The sequence below is a fragment of the Coloeus monedula genome, assembly GCF_965178545.1.
Source record: "Coloeus monedula genome assembly, chromosome: 2".
Lineage (NCBI taxonomy): Eukaryota > Metazoa > Chordata > Aves > Passeriformes > Corvidae > Coloeus > Coloeus monedula.
In genome coordinates, this window is record NC_138782.1 from 61,514,817 (window position 1) to 61,537,473 (window position 22,657).

Here is a 22,657-nt window from a genome sequence, read left to right on the forward strand (position 1 = left end):
ATAGAAAGGATGGGAAAGATCCTAGTGCCTAAAGGGTTTAAAAGTCATATTTAAATACATGAAATAATGTGGAAAGAAACATCATATAACTGAGTTACTCCATTAAAAAATTATATAAAATGCAAAGAGCTTATCTGCATATAAGAAGGCAGACCATGTGACCTAGGAGAGCCTTCCCAGTTCTGTGTTCTGGAAAGTAATCCTATTAAGACAGTCTGGTAAGAGGATTTTCATTAGGCATTGATTGTGCCATCATTTGCACTTATGAAGTCCAACACAGAGGACTGAAGTGTGTGATCCTCTTGTTGGCAGCATATTTCGAATGGTGAACTCTTGAGTCACCACTGGAAGTGTCACCTCTAGACTAGCACCATTGCCCACACTAGCCATTCACTTACTTACCATTAGGCCTCTTAATTAACGCTATCTTCTATACTACCTTTGCTTTACAGGCTGAGCAGTATTACATTGAATTAACTATCTACAAGCATTCTAATTATTAAAGACCTATAGTAACATGTTCTGATTTTTCTCTATATTTAGATCCACTAGATCTACGCTACTGATAAATATCACATGGATTGAAAATATATAAGATGCCTTCTGGGGCTGCGATCTGTGTGTTCCCTGAAAATAGTTTAAGATGCCATGCTGAACTGGTTCCTAGAATAGATATCATGCTTCCAGAGTGGGAGGGAGTGGTGGAACGAGGAGGGGAGGTAACAGTTCTGCTAATGAAATGTGATCCTCAGAATTAAATACTTATCACTTCAAAGAAGATTTGATTTGTTTCAGTGTGTACCTCTGCCCAAACAATTCCTTGTTCCAAGAAGATCTTTAACAGGCTGAATTTATTCTATCCTTTGAAATACAGTCACACTGCTGCTGTATGGACTGCATACCATTAAGATTTTATACCCCTTCTCCAGCATTAATAAGTTCTAGAAATGTTGACTTCCATAATTCCACGTGTCACATGGGAGAACAGCAAAAGACACTGTTAATGTTTTACAACAGGCAGCCAAAAGTTGCAGTGACAAAGATGGATGGCCACCTCTAACCTACTCAATTTGTGCTGTCAAATAGAAGTTTCTGGAGTTAGATGTAAGGCAGGGAAAAATGAGAACTTGGCATTAGAAATACTGCAGGCAAGACACAAGGCTGGAAGAATGGATTGATATTGCTGCTGCTGCTTTATCACCTGTAGTGACAAGAGACAAGGCGACCGTAACTCAGACTGAATCAGGTTAGAGATGGGATATCTTCTTTTTTCCCCCCATTGGTATCTCCTGCACTGTCAGAATATTATGTAAAGTATGTACACATTATGTACACTAATATGGTCTACAAAACATATAGGGTTTTAGTCCCGTAACAGTGTTTTAAAGTGGCTGATAACCTGTTCTAAAGGGAGAATTGTGAGAATGCAACCAGGAGTTCAGCCAGCCTTTGCAAGGCATGAATCAAAAGAGAATTAGTTTAGGGTTGTCATGAGAGTAAACTGTCACACTACTTGTTCTAGTTGAAGTAAGACTTAATTTCACATCTTTTTATTTAGATACAAGACCTATTTAGAAAAATTCCCTATGCCTTATAAGAAAAGTCAAGTGTTCCATGAAACAGATATTTTCCTCATTTAAACAGGGTTATCTTTATTTCAGGCATTTGCTTCCACAGCACAGGTTGGATCAGCTAATGCAAAGCTCTGGGAATAAGGAAAGAGATCCCACTCTGTCATAACACAGGGTTGGTTACAAGGGACCAACAGTGCTCAAGTCAGCCCAGCACCTTCAACAAAGCACAACATAACCTGCTCTCAGCTATCTGTGGATGGATCATTCATGTTGTAGTTTAATTGCGCTACAAGTACAGACACATCCAAGCTACACTCAGGTCCAAAAGCAATATAATGGATTTGTGTGATAAACCTCAGTGGTAAAAAAGGGTAGATTAATGACCAGTTCCCACTTTTCCCCTTCAGCTGTACATTCACTGCATGATTTGTAGCAGAATTTACCTTTTTTTTTTTTTTTATCCACAGTTTTTCCATTGTATCCATGTTCTCCCACCCCCTCCTCCTCTCTTGTCTTACCTTGGATAATCAAGTACCGGCTCTATATAAAACAATTTCCCTAAAGGCACAAGAGTCTTTGTAGCCATGAAGATTGTAAGCTACTGTTAATAAGAAGTACAATTATAAAATCTCAAGTGATGTAAGCAATTAGTTATTTATTCACCTTTTTATGAAACAACCACACCTACTGCTTCAGCAAAGAGACCAGTTGAATCTTGAACAGAAAGGGAAAGGACAAAAAAAAATTGCTATGGAATAGCTGCTGGAAGATAATCTGTGTTGTGAAGCTTTAAATTGTAAGTCAAGAATATTTCTGCTGAATCAGATAAAACAATGAACCATGACCAGTGCAGAAATGACATCTAGACTAAACAAAGATCAAATACTAGAAAAATAATTTTCTTTGAATCATAGAATGGTTTGGGTTGCAAGGAATCTTAAAGCTCATCTAGTTCCAATCCCCCTGCCATGGGGGCAGGGACATCTTCCACTGGGCCAGCCACATCCAACTTCAGCTTGAACACTCCAAGGGATAGGAAGTCCACAACTTCTCTGGGCAACCTGTTCTAGTGCCTCACCACCCCCACAGTGAAGAATTTCTTCCTAATACCTCATCTAAACCTGCCAGCTTAAGGCCATTTCCCCATGTCTTTTCACTACATACCCCTCTCCATCTCTCTTGTAGGCCCCCTCTACGATCCCCCGAAGCCTATTCTTCTCCAGGCTGAACAATTCTAACTCTCAGCCTTCACAGGAGAGATGCTCCAGCTCTCTGATCATCTTTGTGGCCCTCTGGAGTCTTCCATGGACTCCAAAAGGTCCATGTCCTTCTTATACTGGGGCCCCAGAGTTCCAGGTAGGGTCTCACAAGAGTGAAGTAAATGTGGAAGAACTGCCTCCCTTGACCTGCTGGCCACACTGCTTTTAATGTGGCCCAGGATGCAGTGGCTTTCAGGGCTGCAAGTGCACATTGCCAGATCATGTTGAGGTTCTTGTCAACCAACACCCCAAGCCTCCTGCTCAGGGTTGCTCTCAATCCATTCTCTGCCTTGCTTGTATCTGTGGTTGGGACTGCCTCAACCCATGTGCAGAACCTTGCACTTGACCATGATGAACTTCTCTCTTCTTGAATTCCTTTGCACCACTGTACACAGTTTGCATGCAAAAAGAAGGAAAGTTCAGTAGCTGAACAGTGGTACATTTCCTACTAGAGTAGGATCTTTAGAACTTAATCTGAGATTTTAAGAAGTGCATTTAGAAACAAAAGGCTCTGACTTTATCACCATCAGGTGCTTGGTACCCTCACAGGTCCTTAAGCCCACTCCTCTGAAAAGAACTGCATGCATTTTACAAGGTTTGTTTTAAAACAACATGCATCTTCTAGGCTTCCCATTTTCTGCTCTTGGGATTCAGATACCTTTCCGTGGTTGCTGCATGATAGAATAAGCCTTTGCTACACCTGTGTGGCCTGTGTCCTTCACAGGTCTCTGATCACAGCAACTCTTCAATTGACAAAAGTACATTGAGCAACATTGCTGCCCTCGAGAGAGCACACCAAAGTTCGTGTTGTACGACATGCAGATATCGGTAATAGCTGTCCAAAAGAAATAATCCAAATAAATTTCTAGGCAATTTGGTGGACCCCAGAGTACTTTACTCCAATGCATCTAGACTGTAATAATCTTCCAAAGAAAGAAGTAATTTATTACACTTCCTACTGACTTGCATCTTTTTAAAAGACTGACACTCTCTCTAGTTCTCAGATCCTTCTCAGCCTCTTTCCACTTTTGATCCATTTAGAAAGGAATCTACATGCAATTACCATTTCTGAGATCTTAGTCCAAGTTAGAAGTCTATTCAAAGAGTGAGACTATAGGCAAAAGTTTGTTTCTGTAGCGTTTTATTGAGTCGATTTTCTTACCAAATGCCTTTCTGAGAAATGAATAATGAATTTCAAACATTATATCACTAGAGCCTGAGGCATAAGTAGTACCTGATGACACCATCAGGTCCACATCACCACAAGGCAGCCTTAGCAGCATGCTGACCAGGCTGTTTTGGAAAAGACAGAATGTGTGGACGGAAATGTTAGCATATCCCAGCAGCTTCAGGAAGACCAACAAAGAGGGTGTTCTCCAGAATTGCAGACACTCAGCAACCAGAAGGAGGGAGCTCTCGATCCATGCAGGACTGAGTTAAATTGTTCCCCTCCCCCCACATACTCCACTGCCAATCCATTACCCGTTTCAGAGCTTCATGCCACTCTTGCCATTGCAGTATCTGTACCAGAAGATGGAAGAAAATCTTACAAATTCTCAGTCTGGCACAGATTTGTACTCTGAAATGAAATGCCTGAAGAGCCTTTATGGGCAGCTCTTCCAAATTTATTTTATTGTACAGTGAAATTTTAAACACAATCTCAGGGTATTTCCATTCCTGGAATGGAAAAATAATAAGCTTGGACATAACATCCTGGTACTTCCAGAACAACATCATATCCTCTGCCAAGCACTGACTTCCATACGTCAGTAGACATACTCTAATAAAGTAGTTGATTACTTAGCTAAGCTCAGCAGTAACTCAGAAGGCAAGTCTTATATTCAGCTTTCAGAGTGCAAAGTCTAGGGGCTCATTTGATTTGCACACGCAAATCTCTACATTAAAAAATATTCAGCAACAAACCCATAGCACAAGCAAAATCTTTCTTTGTTACTGTGCAAAAATCTGTGTGCCATTTATAGCAAATGCTATAATTCTAGATAGACAGGACCCCAGAGCACAGAAATTCACCTGTAAAGCTGAATGGTTTCTGGGGACAAATCCAGTGGTCTCTTTTTTCATATACAAGTTTGGCAGGTGCACACAACACAAATTATACATCTGGAAAACTGGTCTGTCACCACTTTCATGCTGAACTACGAGTTGCAAACCATTAGGGAATGAATAATGATGATGTAAGGTGTTCTGTGCAGCATTATTTTGCAGTTCTTAACCAATAATGGACTTAGCCCAAAACACAAAGCATCTGTGGAGAAACTATTTTTAGAAACAAGATATTACTGCAACCTTAGGGAATATTACCACGTCCCGCAGCCGTAGGGAGGAGGAGAGAAGATCCAGCAGGCAGGAATTGTGCAGCAAGATTGATTTATTTAATTATTTTACAAACTCTTTTATAGACTTTTTTCTTCATAGTCTAATTGGACAAGGATCAGCCACCCTTTGAGGTGATTGGCCAAAATCCTAAAACATCCATTGTCAAAATATTTTTCTACTGTATTATAAACAAGACTTTTCAAGGCTGCAGGTGTTTGGTTGTTTACATAGCTCTGCTGCCTCTTCTGTGAGAGAGAAAAGTCTCTCATGGACTTAGAAAATAGCAAGAAAATCCTTGCTAGCAGCATTTTTGTATCTACACCAAGATACCTAGTAAAGGTCAACACAGAAGCCAGTTCAAGTCCTGCAATTAAGGCATTGTATTTTCACTATACTAACCTGCAACTGTAACCTCGGTTTCACCATTCATAGAAACCAGAACAAACAGGTTATAAAACTTTTTTTTTTTAATGAAACAGTCCCAGAAGCAAACAGCCAGACTGACACTCACCTGACACACCTGACCTGAGTACGTTAACCTGACAGGTTCTGGTGCCAAACAAATCCTGCTCAAGTCTCTCTGGTTCTACTAAAGTTTTCTATGTTGGTAACTTACACCATTCAGGTAAAGGGTCCTTTATCCCTAAAGTCTGCATCATGTGGAAGTAACCTTTCTAAAGCTAATCTCTGTATCATAAAACTGAGGTCCGCATTAAAAATAGCCTCAAACAGCTCCTTCTAAGCCACACTCCCAAAACCATCATATTGCTTGGCATCCAATTTTTAAAACTAAAGTCGTACAGTAAAGACAAGATCCACTAGAAAAAGAACACAAACAAACCTGTCTCGTTATTTCCCAACCTCATCTCCTAAACTTTGTCACCATGCCAAGACAGGCTTATAGCTGACTTAACTTGCAAGTACTTGAGAGACTATGAATACATGTTTAGTTTTGAATAAAGGGAGTCTTTCTGCAAGTATCCACTTACTGATGAATCTCAGCATAATAGCAAACATTAAATGGAAAACAGTGAGCAGGCACTACATTTAAGTCCCACAAAGAAACATGCAAGCCTTTTCACAGACTTTCAGTGCACCACACTGCAAGTACCCTCTACTTATTTCTGCTCTTCCCAGAAATGAAGTGCACTGCTCCTTTGAAATAGAGCTCTGAATCAAAATAGCAATGAAACACTGACATTGGTTAGCTCTTCCAGGATTAACAATTCAATGGCTATTTCTGACAACCTGGAAGATTTTAGATCATTCCAGAACTTAAATGTCATTGCATTGGGAAGTTACTGTATCTTCCACAGAAGTTAAAGTGAGCAATTCCCCACCCCCTCCCAACCTGACCTCAGACAGGGTTATTAACTGTCTGCATAGGTGATTAAATTTCAGCCTGAGAGCTACATCTCTAAGCCTAGAAGTAATTCAAGCAGATTCAAGCAAAGCATCTTGCATTAAATTGCTATTGTCTTTAATCACTACACTCATCATACATCTTCAACTTTATTCTGATAGTGTATTAATTGCTTGACCTTTTCACTTCCATCATCTGTGCTGACTCTGGATAGAGTTCATGCATAACAGCAAAGAAGAACAGAAGATGACTTAAACATTTTGCCCTTGGCCTTCAAATCTGAAAACATTTTGTTCTGTTATGTTAAACCACTTTTCCCCCTAAAAGTCACCTCAGAAACCAAATCATCAAAAAAGTTGGGTTTATGCAGCAATATATTGTCTCCACCTTAATGGAGACCTCCTTCTACTTTAGTTGGAAGCAACAACTATAATAAGGAAAAGAATGAAAGATTTTCCTCCAACAAGCCTGTGATTTGAATACAGCGAAGAGCAGCAACAATTCCACTGGGCTTTGCTTTGGTCCTATGTACCATATCCTTTCTTATGAACAGAACAAGTACACCTCTATGTCAAAAGTACACAGCCCAAACAGGCCTGGTGCTTTTGAATGGCAAGAGTCAAACCAGAGGACAGATCCAGCAGGCCAGCCACTAACTACATTATCAGCTTGCACGGACACAGAATCATCAGTTCACGCAAACAACTGTAAACACTTCCGACCTGAGAAAAATCCTCACAGCCTACAGGCTATGTGGCCAAACAAGTCATGAGACTGGAGATGCATGTCACACCAAGACAAAGACTAAGAACTGCTCATTTTTATTATTTTTAACTAGAGTTTCCATTTGTATCTTTCATTCCCACAGCTCATGGATGTGAACAGTTAAGGAGGTTTAACTTACCATGTGCACATTTTTTATGTGGCATTCTAACAAATTTGCCAATAAACTACTTTTGAGATTAAAGGAGTTTCTTTAAACATTCGTATTATGCGTGTGCTAGATAGTCCATCCAGGTAATTTACATTGTCACATCCACTCAAGACATCCACACCTCAAGGACTGTCAAGCTCTTGTCTTCCTAGCTCCAGCATGCTCAGGAGCCCTGGTGTGAGATGTTGGCTCCTGGACATGCTAACTGCAAAATTCGCATGTGGCTTCAACAAATCTCACTTCAGAAGTCTCTAATAAAAGTGGACTACTGATGGGAAATGTATGTGCGAACCTCTGTTTAGCCTTAACGTTTTGATCCTTTATAAGAGTAAATAGCCGAGGTGAAGGGAGATACGATCCACTGGGGATTACAAGGTCTACATTTTTAATGAAGCTTTGACAAAACAAAGTACTGGTACTTCCTTTACTTACAACATCATTATCTCCACAAGGAAGGCAATAGTTGCCATTCCTTTGAACAATCTTGAAACATCCTCCTGCTCATCTGTCCTCTATAAAAGAGAATTCATTCTGGCAACACTCGATCTTTGCCCAGAGTAACAGCAAAACAGGTTTGATACCCACAAATCAGGTACATAAAACCCCCAGCGTTTTCGAGTCTCGTCCTAATGATCTCCGAATTGCTCACTGAGATTTCCTGGCCAGTATCTACCCCGCTCCTGTAGGTCGGGGTAACGCAAAACCACGATCCAGAGGAGACCGTACCCGCACCGGAGTCTTTCCTCTACAACAGCCGCCTCCGCACAGCCCCCGCGCAGGTCCCGCTCCCTCCTCCTGCTCGCCCTGCGCCCAGCACACCGCTCTGCGGGGCTCCCCGGCGCTGGGCTAGCTCGCGTCTAACGGAGACCGACGCCCGCCCAGCCCGTGGAAGGCACCTCCGAGCCCCGGTCCGCCCTGCCCTGGAAGGCTGCGGGGACAGCGGCTCCCGGCCAACACCGCCGCGGGTGAACCTCCTGGCACCCCCGACCTGCCGCAGCCGCCGGGGCCCCCCCGAAGGAGAGGGACCCTTCCGTGCCCGGCCGTGGGGCAGCCACCGCCCGTCCCCAAAGGGCGGTCCCCTACCATTCACCTCGGGAGGGTACGGGGGACCCCTTTCTATGGGACAGGGGGCACCTTTCACCATTCCCTGCGCCGGGGCACCACTGAGGCGCGGGGCAGCGGCAGGGTGGGGGCGGCGGACCGGGAATGTCATTTGGAGGTGGCGGTGAAAGCGCTCCTCTGCCCACCGCCGAAAGGCAACTCGGGGCAGGAGGAGGATGCCGGGGGCGAGGGACGCAGCGGCGGGCGAGGGGACTGCGGCGACGGCAACCGCGCCGGGGACCCCGCGACCCCGGCCCCGCACCTCGCAGCCGTAGAGCTGCCCCAGCTGCTCCACGATCCACTCCTCCAGCACCAGCCGCTTCCGCAGCTCCTTCCGATCGTATTTCACCGTCACTTTCCCCTGCTGGTGGCGCCGCTGCTGGACCTGCACCACGGCCGCCGCTGCCGACACCGAGTCCTCCCGGGAGGAGCTGCCGGAGGAGCCGCCGCTCCCGCCGCCGCCGCGGGGGCTCTGGAAGAAAACGCGGTTCCCGCCGCCTCCGCCCGCTGCTGCCGCCGCCGCCTCGCTGCCCCCGGTCGCCACCGACATGCTCCGCTCCGCCGCGGCTCCCGCCGAGCCGAAAGGCGCCCGCCGCCGCTACCGCCGGGCCGCAGCAGCCGCCGCTTGCGCGTGTGCTCCACTCCCCCGCACCTGCCGCTTAAAGCCTCGCATGGCTCGGCGGCGCAGCGGCCCCGCCGCCGGGGGGTGGGCCCGGACCGGCTGGGGCGGGGACAGAAGAGGGGCGGTGCGGCTCGGTTCTGCTCGGCACAGCGCGGCACGGTCGGAGAGGAGCGGCTGGGCTCGGCATAGCGTGCCCAGTGCCGGCAGCTTGTAGCGGAGTGTGGAGCACCCCGAGAGAGCCGCGGTGCCGGCGGCGGAGCCTCCGGGCCGCCCCGGGGCCGGCGAGGTGCGGGCGGCTGCTCCTCGGCGGAGGCGGGGCGGCTGTGCCCACGGCAGGGCGCTCCCCGGGAGCGTACGCTCGCCGGGTGGTTTATGGATCTTTTTTTTTCCCCCTATAAAAAAATGCACGACTGCCCCGTCATACACACTACGTTTATATACATTGCATATCTGCAGCAATAACACGCTGAATGCGATCGTTTTCTTCTCTTCGTGGTGTGTCTGGGCGTGGGAGTGTGTGAATGATTTCAGGATGGTGAACCCAAACAGCAAATACACAAGCTATCAGCATCACTGTAACGATTAGCCGGCTATGTGGAGATGACTTTCTAAAATACCCAGGTTAGCATCAGTGCTTTCAGCAGCTTCATGTCTCTCAGGAGATACTGAGTAAAATCCCTGATGGTCCATCCTACACACCAAAATGTGCCTATGACTGCCAGTAAGTGGCCAACGTAACACAGGCAGTGGTTAGGGACCCCAGACCATCCCCATTAACAAAGAGGTTTGCCTGTGACAAGGGGCAGAAGTCAACCTCTTGCATGTGCAGACCTGGGACTGTAAGTGCTTGGTGTCTCAAGCTTGGGTATGGCTGTGGGAACCATCCCCTATACACGCCACTGCACTGGGAATGAATGTCTTAAGTCAGCAAGGAGCAGAGGGCAAGGAGGCATGGATTGCTAGCCACATCTACCTGGGTATATCTGCTTCAGTCAGGTCCTTGCTGCTGTTTGGGATGGCCATGTGGTAGCAGTGACATTTCAGCTTCTTCTGCTCTGGGCGTGTGACGCCACTGAGAAAGAGGCTAGCATGAGGTATTTGAGCCTCATCGGGCTATTTAGGTAAAACACAGATTGTGCCACTAAAGGGATCATAATCTGATAAAATCTTATTACCGGTCTGAAATGCTATGATAGCTTTTAGATTTTCATCTAAAAAAAGAACTATTTTTTCAAAGCAAAGCATATGGAGTTAAGCTCCTTATCAGCATGTAGGGACCACATGATTTTCAGAGATACTGAGCAACTGCAACTAGTACCAGTGTAGATCCCACTTGAAGCTTGGGCTGCAGGCAGAACTTGAGAAAAAGGCATATCCCAGAAATCTGTGTTTATGTAAGAAGTCTGCCCTATTGACAGGGCAGCCATTACCCAAGTGAATATCAGCTTCCAGCTGGGTAGTGCTGCCTGCCTGGCTTTTATAACTCTAGGCTTGTGTAAATGCAGTAGGAAAATACCATCATCAACAACTTGTTCTTAGAGAAACCAAAAAGAATACAAAAGAGTTTTTGAAAGAGGGGAGTGGCTGTTCTTTAAACTTTTGCGTTTGGAGTGGCCTATAATTTGGGTCTTCGGCTCTGCATGTCATGTTGGTAGTCTGGTGCTGACGTTCTCAGCCACAAAACTTGAAACTTTCCTGTTCAGAGCAGGAACATTTTCATCTTTATGGGCTGGTTGATGTTTACAGTTGCTGAGAAAAAAAAATTGATTAATGCAAAAGAAGGTCAATATTGCTTAAGAGGCTTTTTAAAGTCATATTAAGCATCATACTTGGGATATATTCCATGAGATATAAAGTAGGAATACCCAAACTTTCACCATAATAGGATGTTTTCTGGAGCCAAAAGAACACTGGGGTGTTCCACAGTGGACCTAAGCTGACTAGAAAATACTGAGCTTTTTCTTCTCTGCTGTAGCAAATATCAGGTGAACAGATGGCTAAAATATTTTCTTTGAGTGTGAGAATCCAGAAGGTCTCAGCTGAAGGATACTGTCATTGACAGGATATTGTAATCACTGCAGACATTTAAAATCTGGTACCCACTATTCAAATAACATTTCCACAACACTCTGAAAGTAGAAAATGAGATACTGGTGATTAAAAAGCATGTCCTCAGAGGTTATCATTTCAAAGTTACAATTCTAACATAACGCATAGTGCTTGGCAAATGTGGGTGGATGAGAAACTGGTAGAACTGCCAGCATTGTCATGAGGCAGTTTTATGTGCCATTGGTTTTTCATTCAGTTTTTAAAACGAGCGCATTCCTCAGGAAGCCAGAGCAAAAACTGCTGCCAAGAATCTTTTCTGCAATGATTTTGCTTCATTTGAAAGAAAGAACTAGTTGTTTAAAAGTCAAAGTTGAGCAAAAACGTTTAGATCTGCTAACATCCTGGGAATGAGCAATGCAGCCCAGTGTGGGCACAATCTCTACTCCTGAGTGGCTGGAGGCATATGAGAGCATTTCTTGGAGAGAGTAGTTTCCTCACAAATACTTCTCCATACCACAACAGAACCATTGATGGTTACACCCATAACAAAGACAAGAGTTAAAGGGGCAGAGGGAGGACCAATCCTTCCCAAAACTTCAGCCTTAGTTTTAGACCTACCATAAGGAATTAATTCAGGGCATAAGAGATTCGGCTTCATAGGCAAGGTTCTTTCAACAGCTGAATCAAAATCACAATGCAGCATTTCAGCTAAAGCTAATGGTTGGTCAATAAAGCCAACGGGGAGATAAAATACTACACCTTTGAAATATTGTGCTCTTTCAGTGTGATCATGTCTAGATCTCTCTCACAAGAGCATTGTATCATGGTAAGTAAAGAACAGACAATATGAAATAGGAAACACCAAAGGCAGAAGAACACTTGCATAACTGCACTTCCTTATGTTTCTTTCCCAAAGAGTTGATGTGGGTCTCTCTTGTGAATGCAAGCAACATGAAGCTGTATCCGCTTCCCGTGTATTTATCATACAGTTCTGACCCGTTTTCCAGTCAAAGAAAATAATACAGAACATATGGACTAATTTTTCAGGAGGCTTAGGCAGTGACCCTTAGGGATTCAAGGCCCTGAGCATTAATTGCCTTTTCACCTTTAGTAACCCTGTATGACAGCACATGTATTCTCTTCCTGAACAATTGATACTTCCCATCAGTGCTGGCCACAAATGTCAGCATTGACTCATTTCTGTGGCTAAAAGGTTCTTCTCGAGGCAAGCTTGCTATTTAGGAAATTAACTTTAGATTTGTTATCTCCAGTGATAGTCTGAATACCCATTTTCCTATGCTGTCAAATACTACACTGGCCAAAACCAAGACCCCTTTTGTAATGCTGCTCTCCACAGGTTTTCCTTCCCCAGAGGTTGCTTGAAGGAAGGACCACTCCATGGCTTTCCATTGTTTCATAGCAATTTCTCTTAAGTTTTTCCATGCTTTTTTCAGAACAACTTTGGAAATAATAGTTGCTGGACTCTGAAATAAACTAATATGTGTCATGAAATTTCATTCTCTTCAGCAGTCGTTATTTTCCTGAGGCATTTGTCTTCCAGGGATTCACATGAGTGCAGTTCTGGTGGTTTCTACCTCACTTGATGATGTGTTCATGAAGAAATTAAGAGCTGAGTGGAAGACTCATAGCTGGAGATTTTCAGCAACCCAGAATTGTTTAAAACTGCAAAGTACACACCAGTTGATGATTTTATTTCCTTATTGAAATGCACATTTGGTTTTACATGTTCTCAGAATCATAGGAGTCATTTCATGCTTGTATTCCTTGGCTTGCTAACAAAATACTCAAGAGTTGCCAGGGAATCTCCTAGGTGTGTAATGATAGACTCCATTATTTTTGCAAGGCCAGACAGTCTTTGTCTACTGGCTAACCCTGCCTTTTAAAAGCTCTTTGTGGCATCTTGTTGGTGAGCTGTGAGACTTCACTCCAGGCTCACCAGTGAGATTCACAGTTGCAGGGCTTCTCTTTCGCATGATTATTGGAAACTTCCATCAACCATATAGTCTGTCTTGTGCCTGGTGACGGCATCTGAGGAGTCTGAAGACACCATCATGAGTTATTTTATGTTATTTTTGTGTAAGAAAACTGTTTCATCAGTGAGGAGCCTTCACATCCCATTCAGCTCGGAGGAGGTCTCACCCCTGTGGTGTGGGTACTGGGGTCATGGTTGTGCATTGCCTTGTCTGGATCAGTGCTGCCATCCTCCTCATCAGTAAGCCAAAGCAGTTCAGGGCCATAGTTCATAAACCACTGCAGAACTAAGTTTTACTTTCATCACAGCAGTACCCCATGTGTGTCAGACAGTGTATAAGTTCCATTTTTGAGTCTCCTGTTTGAATTTAGCTTGGGGCTGTGAACTGTTAATGGGCTCTGTCTCTAAGTGATTTTCTACTTTGCACACCCTAATTAATGCCCCTCCTTCTGACTGATAACTTTCTTGTCTTCCCAGTTATATTATGATTTTGTTTTAATTTATAATTGCTTTTCATCTGTTTGTGATATTGATGTTCCATACTCCAAAGGCACTGTGTTTGTGTCAATCTATCATTCTCAGCACCGCTGACTTTTTATTCTTGCAGTCATCCTTTTGATGCTCCAAACCCCTACTTTTTTACTTTGTTTTGCCTTTATTACAAAGCTCATCAGAGTCTGGCTCATACAAATGTTTGTTGCCAAGGGCTGCTTTGTCCTTTGTTCTTCCTTGTGAAGAGAATAGTGGCTCATTGCTCAACCTGCTGCTGTTATTACCTGTGGTCAAAACAGTAACTCTAATAATACGAGTCAGATAAAATAATGGCACAAAGCAAATATTTGTTAAATTGAAGTGTTTGCTCTGGTCTCCTTTGCTTATAATATTATCTGTTTATAGCTTGAGACTCCGATAATGCAACTTTGGAAGATTTGCATTTCAAGGAGAGGATGTTTGATACTCTTAAGTTACACTGGCCAAGATACACTCAGGTACAAAGTAAGTGCTACACAAGAGAGAGAAAAAATAGAGAGAAAAAATAGAGAGAAAAAATAAATTTCTGCATGTGCACTCATTATTTCCTACAAAATGTACACAGTGACATATTCTTCCTGTCTCAGAGCAGAGATCCAAGCATGGGGTGTGACCATAGCCTCATTTCTTCCCTACGCCAGTAGTGGCTAAAGACCACAATGCCCTGAATCTGCCAGTGGAGGCCATAGCTCTGTTGTGGAATTCCTCCAAACTTTCACCTTACCCACATAGTGTAGGACCATATGATACACCTCTGTAGCTGCTCCCAGACAAGAAGGCTCATTGGGACCCCTCTATACCAGCTGTCTGTAGGAGCAGTCTCTCCTTCCCCCAGTTGCTGATGGCTCCCCAACCAGTGTCCTCAGAAGGCAGAAACATGCTCTTCATGCTCCTTATGATTGCCTGTCTTGGCAGTTTACACGGGATCCAGGATGTTCAGCTCTGGCTCTCCCAGCTGCTCTTGCAGCAGCAGCGGTGGGAAAGGACGCTGGGTCCTTTAGAGCAGGAGGTCTCTATGGAAGGGCTCCAGTGTGCAAAGGCAGGCAGCCTGGGTGCCCACTGTGGTGTCTCAGAAAGCAGTCAGAAATTCAGAGAGCTCTCAAGTGTCAGGTACAACACCTCTGAGCATCTCTGGTGCCTGCTCTTCAGACACATTAGGATGCACAGACTGTGCTGTCATGGCACTTTGTGTGGAGGACAGGTAGCAACTAAAGAAGTGGGTAACCTCTGTTTACTTGCACTTGCACTCAATAACATCAGCAATTCCTGGTACAAATAGCCTATGATTGTTCACCTGAGCACTACCATCCGAGCTGTCACTTTTATTTAGAAAGATGTGACAGCCATCCTTTTTTTCTGGATAGGATTAGTGGGGAGGTAGGGAATCAATAAAGGCAAAGATTTGAAAAAAAAGCCAACAGCAAAACAAACCAGGAAGCAGGGCTGGACAATTAACATCCCACAGCCTCTAGTAATATCGATTGTTGTTTTGCCCTTGAATCCCACTCTGCTTACATAGAAGTATTAACCCTTTGGTAAAATGCAAAGGGAGAAAATGAGTTAAAGTGTCTGTATTAGTTCATAAAACAAGATAAACAAAAATATTAAAAGACAGTATGGGTTAGAGAGAAAGACACTAATATCTAGATTGGTAATTGTCAGGATCAGTCATCTCCCAGACTGGTACCTGTCACCTCTGCTACACACTCCATTTCACTTGCACTCAAGAAATAATGAAGAATGATAATATGTTATTCTGCATAGCTTGGCCAGCCTGTAAAGGAGGGACATAATGTGGTTTACCTGTTTTGCTTGGCAGTTAGTGGTGAGTGATGGAATTTAGGTGCTTGAATCTGGGAAGAAAAAAAAAAAAGCTAGACTGAAAACAATGACTTAGAAATTTTGATGCCAACAGTCCGGCTTTCCTTCAGGTCCTCTCAGCCCTGCTTCTCAATGCATTCTGCAGAAGAATATATGCAGAGTGGGCCCAAGATTGTCTGAAAACTGGCAGCTAAAACCTGGCTGTTCTTGGTTGTTGTACAAAATAGAAATGCTAAACTTCCCAAGTCCTTAGTTGTCTCCTTTGGGAAAGCAGGAACCCGGCTGGGCTGTTTAGCATAGAAAGAGCCTGTGCCCTCTCTGGCTATAGCAAGAGATGCCAAGAGCACACTAAAAACATGAAGTAATGGATGCCATCCCAGTGCATGCTCTTTCAAGCTAACTGGCATTTTGATGGAGGAAGCATAAACAATCAAGAAGGCTTGCTTCTGAAAGTTTTCAGCTAGGGTTTGAATAGAGAGCAAAACGAGGAGCAGAAGTAGAACAAGCTCTACTACTTAGGTGCCTTTCTGGAAGATTTTTATAAGAGTGCTTGTAAACACACTTTTCAAGTTATTGGATATTCCAAGTTGCCACTCAAAGTCTAGTAAAGAAAAACATGGAGGGTGCAGGATTGAAGACAGGAGATCAGCAATATGTAGAACTGCAACAAAACCAGTTCATCAGTTTTATATGTATATCACAGGATGCAATTCAATAAAAGAAATGCAAACACTCCATATTCATCTGGAGTAGTCAGCTACACAAATACATGATTGGAAAATGTGAATTTGACAGCAGTTCTACCAACAAGGACCAACAAGGCATCTGAATTTCAGACTGCACATGAGTCAAAAACATGCTGTGCTGAAAAAAGCTACATTGCAGTGGAATGTATAAAGAAGAATGTCATGCCTATGAGACATGAGGTAACTTTACTGTGTGAGATTCTCCAGGTAAGGGCTCTTAATTCTCACTTGTCAAGAGTGTGAGGCTCCAGAAGAGATTGGACCAATTTGGTAGAAATTGAAGAGAAACAATTGGAATGATTTAACATCTAAAAGGCATACCCCTTTTGTAATATCCTACGGGGAAACGACAACATCTTCCGAGGTTTTTCAGAAAGAAAAAGGCAAATATTTATTGTTTACTAATTTCTCTACAGAGAGAGTTTATCCAGCCTGAAGGCAATGAGATGAACCATGAGTCTCTCAGGCTACACCTATCCCCCTAAGCTCTCAAGGGTTGGGAGAAGGCTCAAGCACTGATATCCAGCTACTCACTAAGCTACCAGGGTTGTCCCCATTAGAGCTCAGCCCTGCCCTGGTCACTGGACTGAGGAAATAAACTCCAAAGATTGTCCCCAGCATCCACTATGGACAAGGCTTTCACACATGGGGGAAAGGTATTCCTCTGCACCATGGTATTTGCCCTCAGGGAGAAAGAAGAGGTCACGACCCCATTTCTTGTAAAGACAAGCCTAAAAGTGCCCTCCAGTCCTAATTTCTCCGGGTATTTCTGTACCAAGCTATTTTTAACAAGGAGAATCCAAAAGCCCTCTCTAAATATGTGCAATTTAAATGAATAAGCTTTTATGTGTACAACAACAAGCCAGCTCTGGGGCATTCATGCAATTTTGCTGCACTTAGTAGCTCTATACAAATAACATAGAAAAAAAACATTCTATGTGCATGCATAAGATGTTCATAAATACAAAATAGTTATAATAATTCATTGCAGTATTACCAAGATTAAAGTCCCATTATCCTACATACTTTCACTAATCTGTAGCAAGAGACACTCCCTGTCCCAAACACTGCACAGGTTAAAAAACCATGGTCATGTAAGGACATATTCTGAAGTGAAAAAAGGAGATTGTCTGTAGTAAATTTTAGCAAAAGGCACAATCTGGCATTTTCTCCCCCACTTAGGCTTAAGTCATTTTCCAGGAAGTTCAGCTCAGTAAGCTTTATACTGCTCCAAAACTTCCTTTTCTTGTACAAATATACATATTGGCTAATCTGTTAAATGCCTGTCCAGATTGTCTCCATTTAACAAGCTTCAAAGAATTGGGTAGCTCAGAGATGATTTAGGGGCTTTTACCTATTTTGTCCTATATTTAACTTCCTAATTGTAATGGGAGGAGATTGAAATGCTGTTAGGTTCCATAAAAACTAGTTACTCTCTTTTAACTGTAGTCAGCTTTAAAGCTATTTTATCATTCTGGCTTTGCATGTTTCTAAGCACCACTGAGAGTCTGGGTATCAGCACTTCATAAAACTATTTCCTAAACTGAAATTCAGAGAAGTGTTGCAAAATGGACCCATATATTTCTTGCAGGAGTGAAAATACCATCTGAAAAAAGTCAGGGTTATTTTCATTTCCTTTCAAACCCCCATAAGAAAAACACCACAGGCATCAGCTAGTTAGTAACCTCTTAGTGCACTGACCTGTTTGATGTTCACAGGAGGGTTAGTCAATATATTAGCCTTATATAGGGTACCATTAGTAATTTATGCATGAATTTTATTACGTAGTTCAATCTTCATCTCCCCCACAGCCTACAAATGCCCCTCCATCACACACACATAAAATGTGAGTTATGAGAAAAAAAGGTATTAATTCTACTTAAATTTTGGTCATATGCAATGCAAAAGGCATGGTATTGCAGTATGTTTGTAATATTTTGCACTTAAAAAATGGTATTATGTGTCTACATTTAAATATGGCATCCTAGCTAATGTTAAATTAATCATTAATCGTTCAGGACATTTCTAATGATTATTATTCCTATGCCCCTCTCTATTGATTCTCAAAAACTCACTAGATTGGCCTCCAAAAAAAACCCTTGGCATTTGAAGAAATGACATGTAGATGAGTGCTAGTTTCTGTGGGTGAGTATGTTAGTAATTCATGTCTACAGAACAGACAATTAAATGTCCCTGGTATGTTGTAAATGGGAAAAGATTGCAATCTGCCGTGGATCATCCTGAGAATGGGAGCTTAATGAATCAAAGAAAAATTAGTCAGAAATTGAATTTGATAAGATACACCTGCTAAGTTATGTGCTTTCTGATGATGAGGCTCTATCTAAAGCAGCTGTTACAGAAAATTTGAGGTGAGTCTGAAAAAACTAGAGAGGCAGAGCATATGAAGCAGATTGAACCAGTGTTAGGTGCTGTGTGAAATGGTCCTTCAGCTCAGACACCCTGTTGTTGAATTATCTATCTGTGACTATTTTTTGATATATAACTGCCCTTCACATTGATAGTTTTTCTAGCAACAGTACGTTTATATTCACCCATCTAAATTATTCCTGGTATGATACATAGTCCTGCTCTGTAGCACTAGGACATGAGACAATTATAGGTAAAGTTAATAAATCCCCTTTGACTGCCTTCCCCTTCAGAGCTGAATCCCAAGCCTGTGGTTAGGCAGCTACATTTTTCTACACAGTACAGGATGCATTTCAGAAAGGAAGCCAAACAAACCTCTTGCTTTTGCAGAAGTTGCCCAAATTGAGTCTGAAGCAGTGAGCCTTGTTCAGAATTGCCTCCGCTGATTGTGAATGAGATCTAGGAGCAGCTTAGCAATGTGGTTGCAGCATTTTATTGGGGTTTATATAGCCCACTTCTCACAGCCTGACTTCAGCAGAGGCTGTGGGGGCTGCCCTGGCAGGCACCAGAGTGGATGGAGGAGTGTCCCGGAAGGAGGCACTTTTTTAGGGTGACTGAAGCAATCCTGTAGTCAACCTCTCCATCTTTCTGTGTGAGTCTTTTGACTATGGAGTTGCTCTTTAGACAGTGGAAAACAAATACCTCTCCTTAGCAGTTAGTAAGCCCTGTCACACTCTAAAATGCTTCTGCCAGCACTTACCATGAAAAATACTATTAAACAGCCTTTCTATGAGTTTTTAAGTGAAGTGTTGCACTCTTTCATGGGTGGAGCCAGTGTCTCCTGCTAGGCTTTCTCATTTCTCTTCCCTCAGATTTTGGGCCATAGGATTTTGGCCTACTGTCTGTTAGGGATAAAAAAATATTAAAAAAAAAAAATTAAAAATCTGAGATGCTTCAAGGAAAAGACACATGCCTGGCTTCATCTCTAGTCTGATATACCTGATAGCAGATGCTGCACATCCCTGCATTATTCAAAAGAAGGCAGCACAGTGCTTGTGTGAGTTACATTTTTAGGAAGCTCTTTCTAAAAAAGATGAAAATTAAAAAATAGGTGTTCCTTGTTGGCTGAAGGGAAATGGAGGAATTACTTCTGAATTTACTCTGAATTGACAAACCTCTATACTGCACCATGCCTGGATGAATATATTATGCTGTACAATATTGTTATTTTTATAAGAGATAGGATATTAACGGCAGTAATTATGTTTTCATTAAGCAATTCAGCAATAACCATGTGTTTGTTTAATTTTTTTTAACCCAGCTGATCTCCATCTTTCCTGTATTAGCTATGGGATTTGTGAGTCCTGAATCCTCTAGATTCATAGATTATCATGACATGACATGTTTCTTTTTATGTCAAAACATTTACAGTGTACTTATAAAAATTAATAGAAGGTTTAAAATAAGCCCCTCTCATAGCATGTTTAGGTTGTTTATTTCTTATTTTCTTATTAGTTCTTCTTAGCAGAGCCCTCTACATTTTTGATAAAGTCAGATGAAGTTTTTTCTGCCTTACTGTTCCCATTAGCCACAACAAATCTTTTTCTTGCTGCCTGTGCATGTTCTGACTGTCATTTCAACACTGACTCATAAAAAGATTAAGACTTTGACTCGACAGGTTATAATCCTCTGCCTGCACCAGGAATGCAGTGCTCTGCTGCCTTACAACTGCCAGGCCGTGCCTAAGGAGGCATGATGGCCCTGTCTGATGTAATTCAGTTTGTCCTGATTAGATAGGGGGAAAAATATACACATACCTAATTGAAGCATGGGAATTATTTTATTGGATTACTAATGCACTTGGAAAATCTATGGTAACACTTATTAAATAAGTGTTTGTTCCCATGTGTAACCTGGCTCACTTCGTTACACAGGGTGAAGGCTGGAAACTGCATCCTGGGAAGTAGTTGGAGATTTTCCTCATTGTTGAACAGGCAGCATATTTCATGTTCTTTCCAAATCATCCTTATGGTTCACAACAATCTTCTCTTTCTCTCTAGTGCTTTATTTTATTGCCCAAATGCTAAGGATGGCACTTGTTCTAGTGACCATTGCCAGAACTTTAATACTTATTTCAGTACATTGCACACATTGAAGAAAACTTACCTTTAATAAAATGTAGCAATACAGTTACAGGCAACACAGCTCATGAATTTTCTTATGTGCTCAGTTTCCTACCATCTGCTTTGCACACAGTACTCAGGCTTACGGAGCAGCTTCCAGGATTTTGGCATTTTTATTGCAGATGCCATGCTTCTTCCCTGTTACAACGCCAGGCTTTTCTTTAATCTGAAAAGCAACATACATAGGTTACACACTAGCTGACAAAGATGGAACAGTATAATTGAAGAATAATGATTTCCATAGGAAACAGCCTGAAATGCCTGGTAGGACTACATCATATCAAGTTGGCAGATACTCATTCTCAATTTATATTTAATTGTCATTAATTGCCATACTGAGGTAATGTAGCCATCCAATTTAGAAAAATGACAGAAAAGTCCTGAGAATCATTATAAAAGCACAGTTTTCATTAATATATTTTGGAGTTTAGAACTGTGTTTTGCTTCCCAGAGGGCATAGCAGGGAGAAAGACAAAAGTAGATTTATGGCATTCATGCAAGAGGAGGACCCTGCCTGGTGTCAAGGAAAGGTTGCATCATCACCTCTTTGACCTGGAGGTTGCCTCAAGCTGGGTGTGGAGAGAACAGGGCAAAAAGTTTGAGCTAAAAACAACTGAAAGCAAATAAAATAACCCAGAAGTATAAATAGGCCCTGAAATTACTTAAATAATCCAAAAGCAGTTCTGTTTATAATTAATTCCTGACTCGTTTCTGGCAACCTCCAACAGGTCCTGCTCTCCCAGCACAGGTGGAGGAAGGTTCACAGCAGAGCTGTGCTGGGGCAGGTTTAGGCCAGGTCATGTCAGTCCCCTCTGTAGAGCCACGTGGCAACTTTGGATGTGCAAACCACTGCTACTTCCCTGCGATGCTAAACCCATGCCCACTGCACTCTGGCATGCCTGGAGGATGCAGGGACTCAGGCAGGTCACTGCATGGCTGGCAGAAGTCTTCCCACTGCCCGTTCTTCTAGCCCTGTCCATTCTAACCCCGCTACTCCTTTCCATGCCCATTGTGAAGCCTCAGGATGAAAGGCAGCCCGACCGAAGTCAACAGCAAAACTCCACCTGTGCGTAAGAAATTCGGCTGCTGCCTGGAGCTACAAAGTGGCTCTCTTTGTTCAGCCTTAGTGTCTGCAGGAAAAAGACTGAGCAAATACGCAATTTTTGAGACGTGTGAACCCAAACACTTAGTCAAGGTGTTCTAAAACAATTTCAAAAGCCAAATACATTCAAATATAGCAATTTGTGTCTCAGCCAAAGATAGTGTTACAGCCAGCAATATGTACTTCGATAGCTGCAGTTTTGTCCCATGCTTCACTGGGGACATCCTGCACGTTCGAGGCCTGGCCAGCAGCATGCACTGCATAGAGTCAAAGCAGCTACCTAGTCCAAGCACCAGTAAAATCCTTGAAATCATCATTTTTTCCTGAACACTGAAGACTTACTGAAAACTCTAGCTGAAACCCCAGTTCAAAGCCAGCTTTAGGGGAAGTTCATCACAACTGCTCTATTGCGGCAGTATTGTCTCTCAGTGAGTTGATCACTCATGCCTTCCCTTGCCACTATCTCTGATGACCACGGGAAACAGATGTTTGGATTTCCATAACATTTGTTCACTCCTCAGGTGCACTTCATTTGCTCTCATTAATAATGGAAAAAGTTTGATTTGGAGCAAATTTAGCTTCTCTAGCCAGCTAGGTAGAAGAAGTATCAGATCTTGATTGTTGTGAGGTTTTCCCCCCATTATTTTAGCTGGGAACCATTTCACATGTGTAGTG

At 42.8% G+C, this 22,657-nt stretch overlaps 1 protein-coding gene across 2 annotated transcripts in view; it reads right to left on the bottom strand.

The window, feature by feature from the left end:
• The window catches only part of PPP1R14C (protein phosphatase 1 regulatory inhibitor subunit 14C), a 50,965-nt gene extending 41,751 nt beyond the window's left edge, over positions 1-9,214 (bottom strand). For both annotated transcript variants that reach the window (XM_082302425.1, XM_082302424.1), the window contains exon 1: positions 8,831-9,214. In XM_082302425.1, the coding sequence (XP_082158551.1) occupies positions 8,831-9,118 (288 nt within the window). In that variant the 5' untranslated portion in view covers positions 9,119-9,214. The remainder of the gene's footprint in view (positions 1-8,830) is intronic.
• Positions 9,215-22,657: the final 13,443 nt, after the last annotated feature.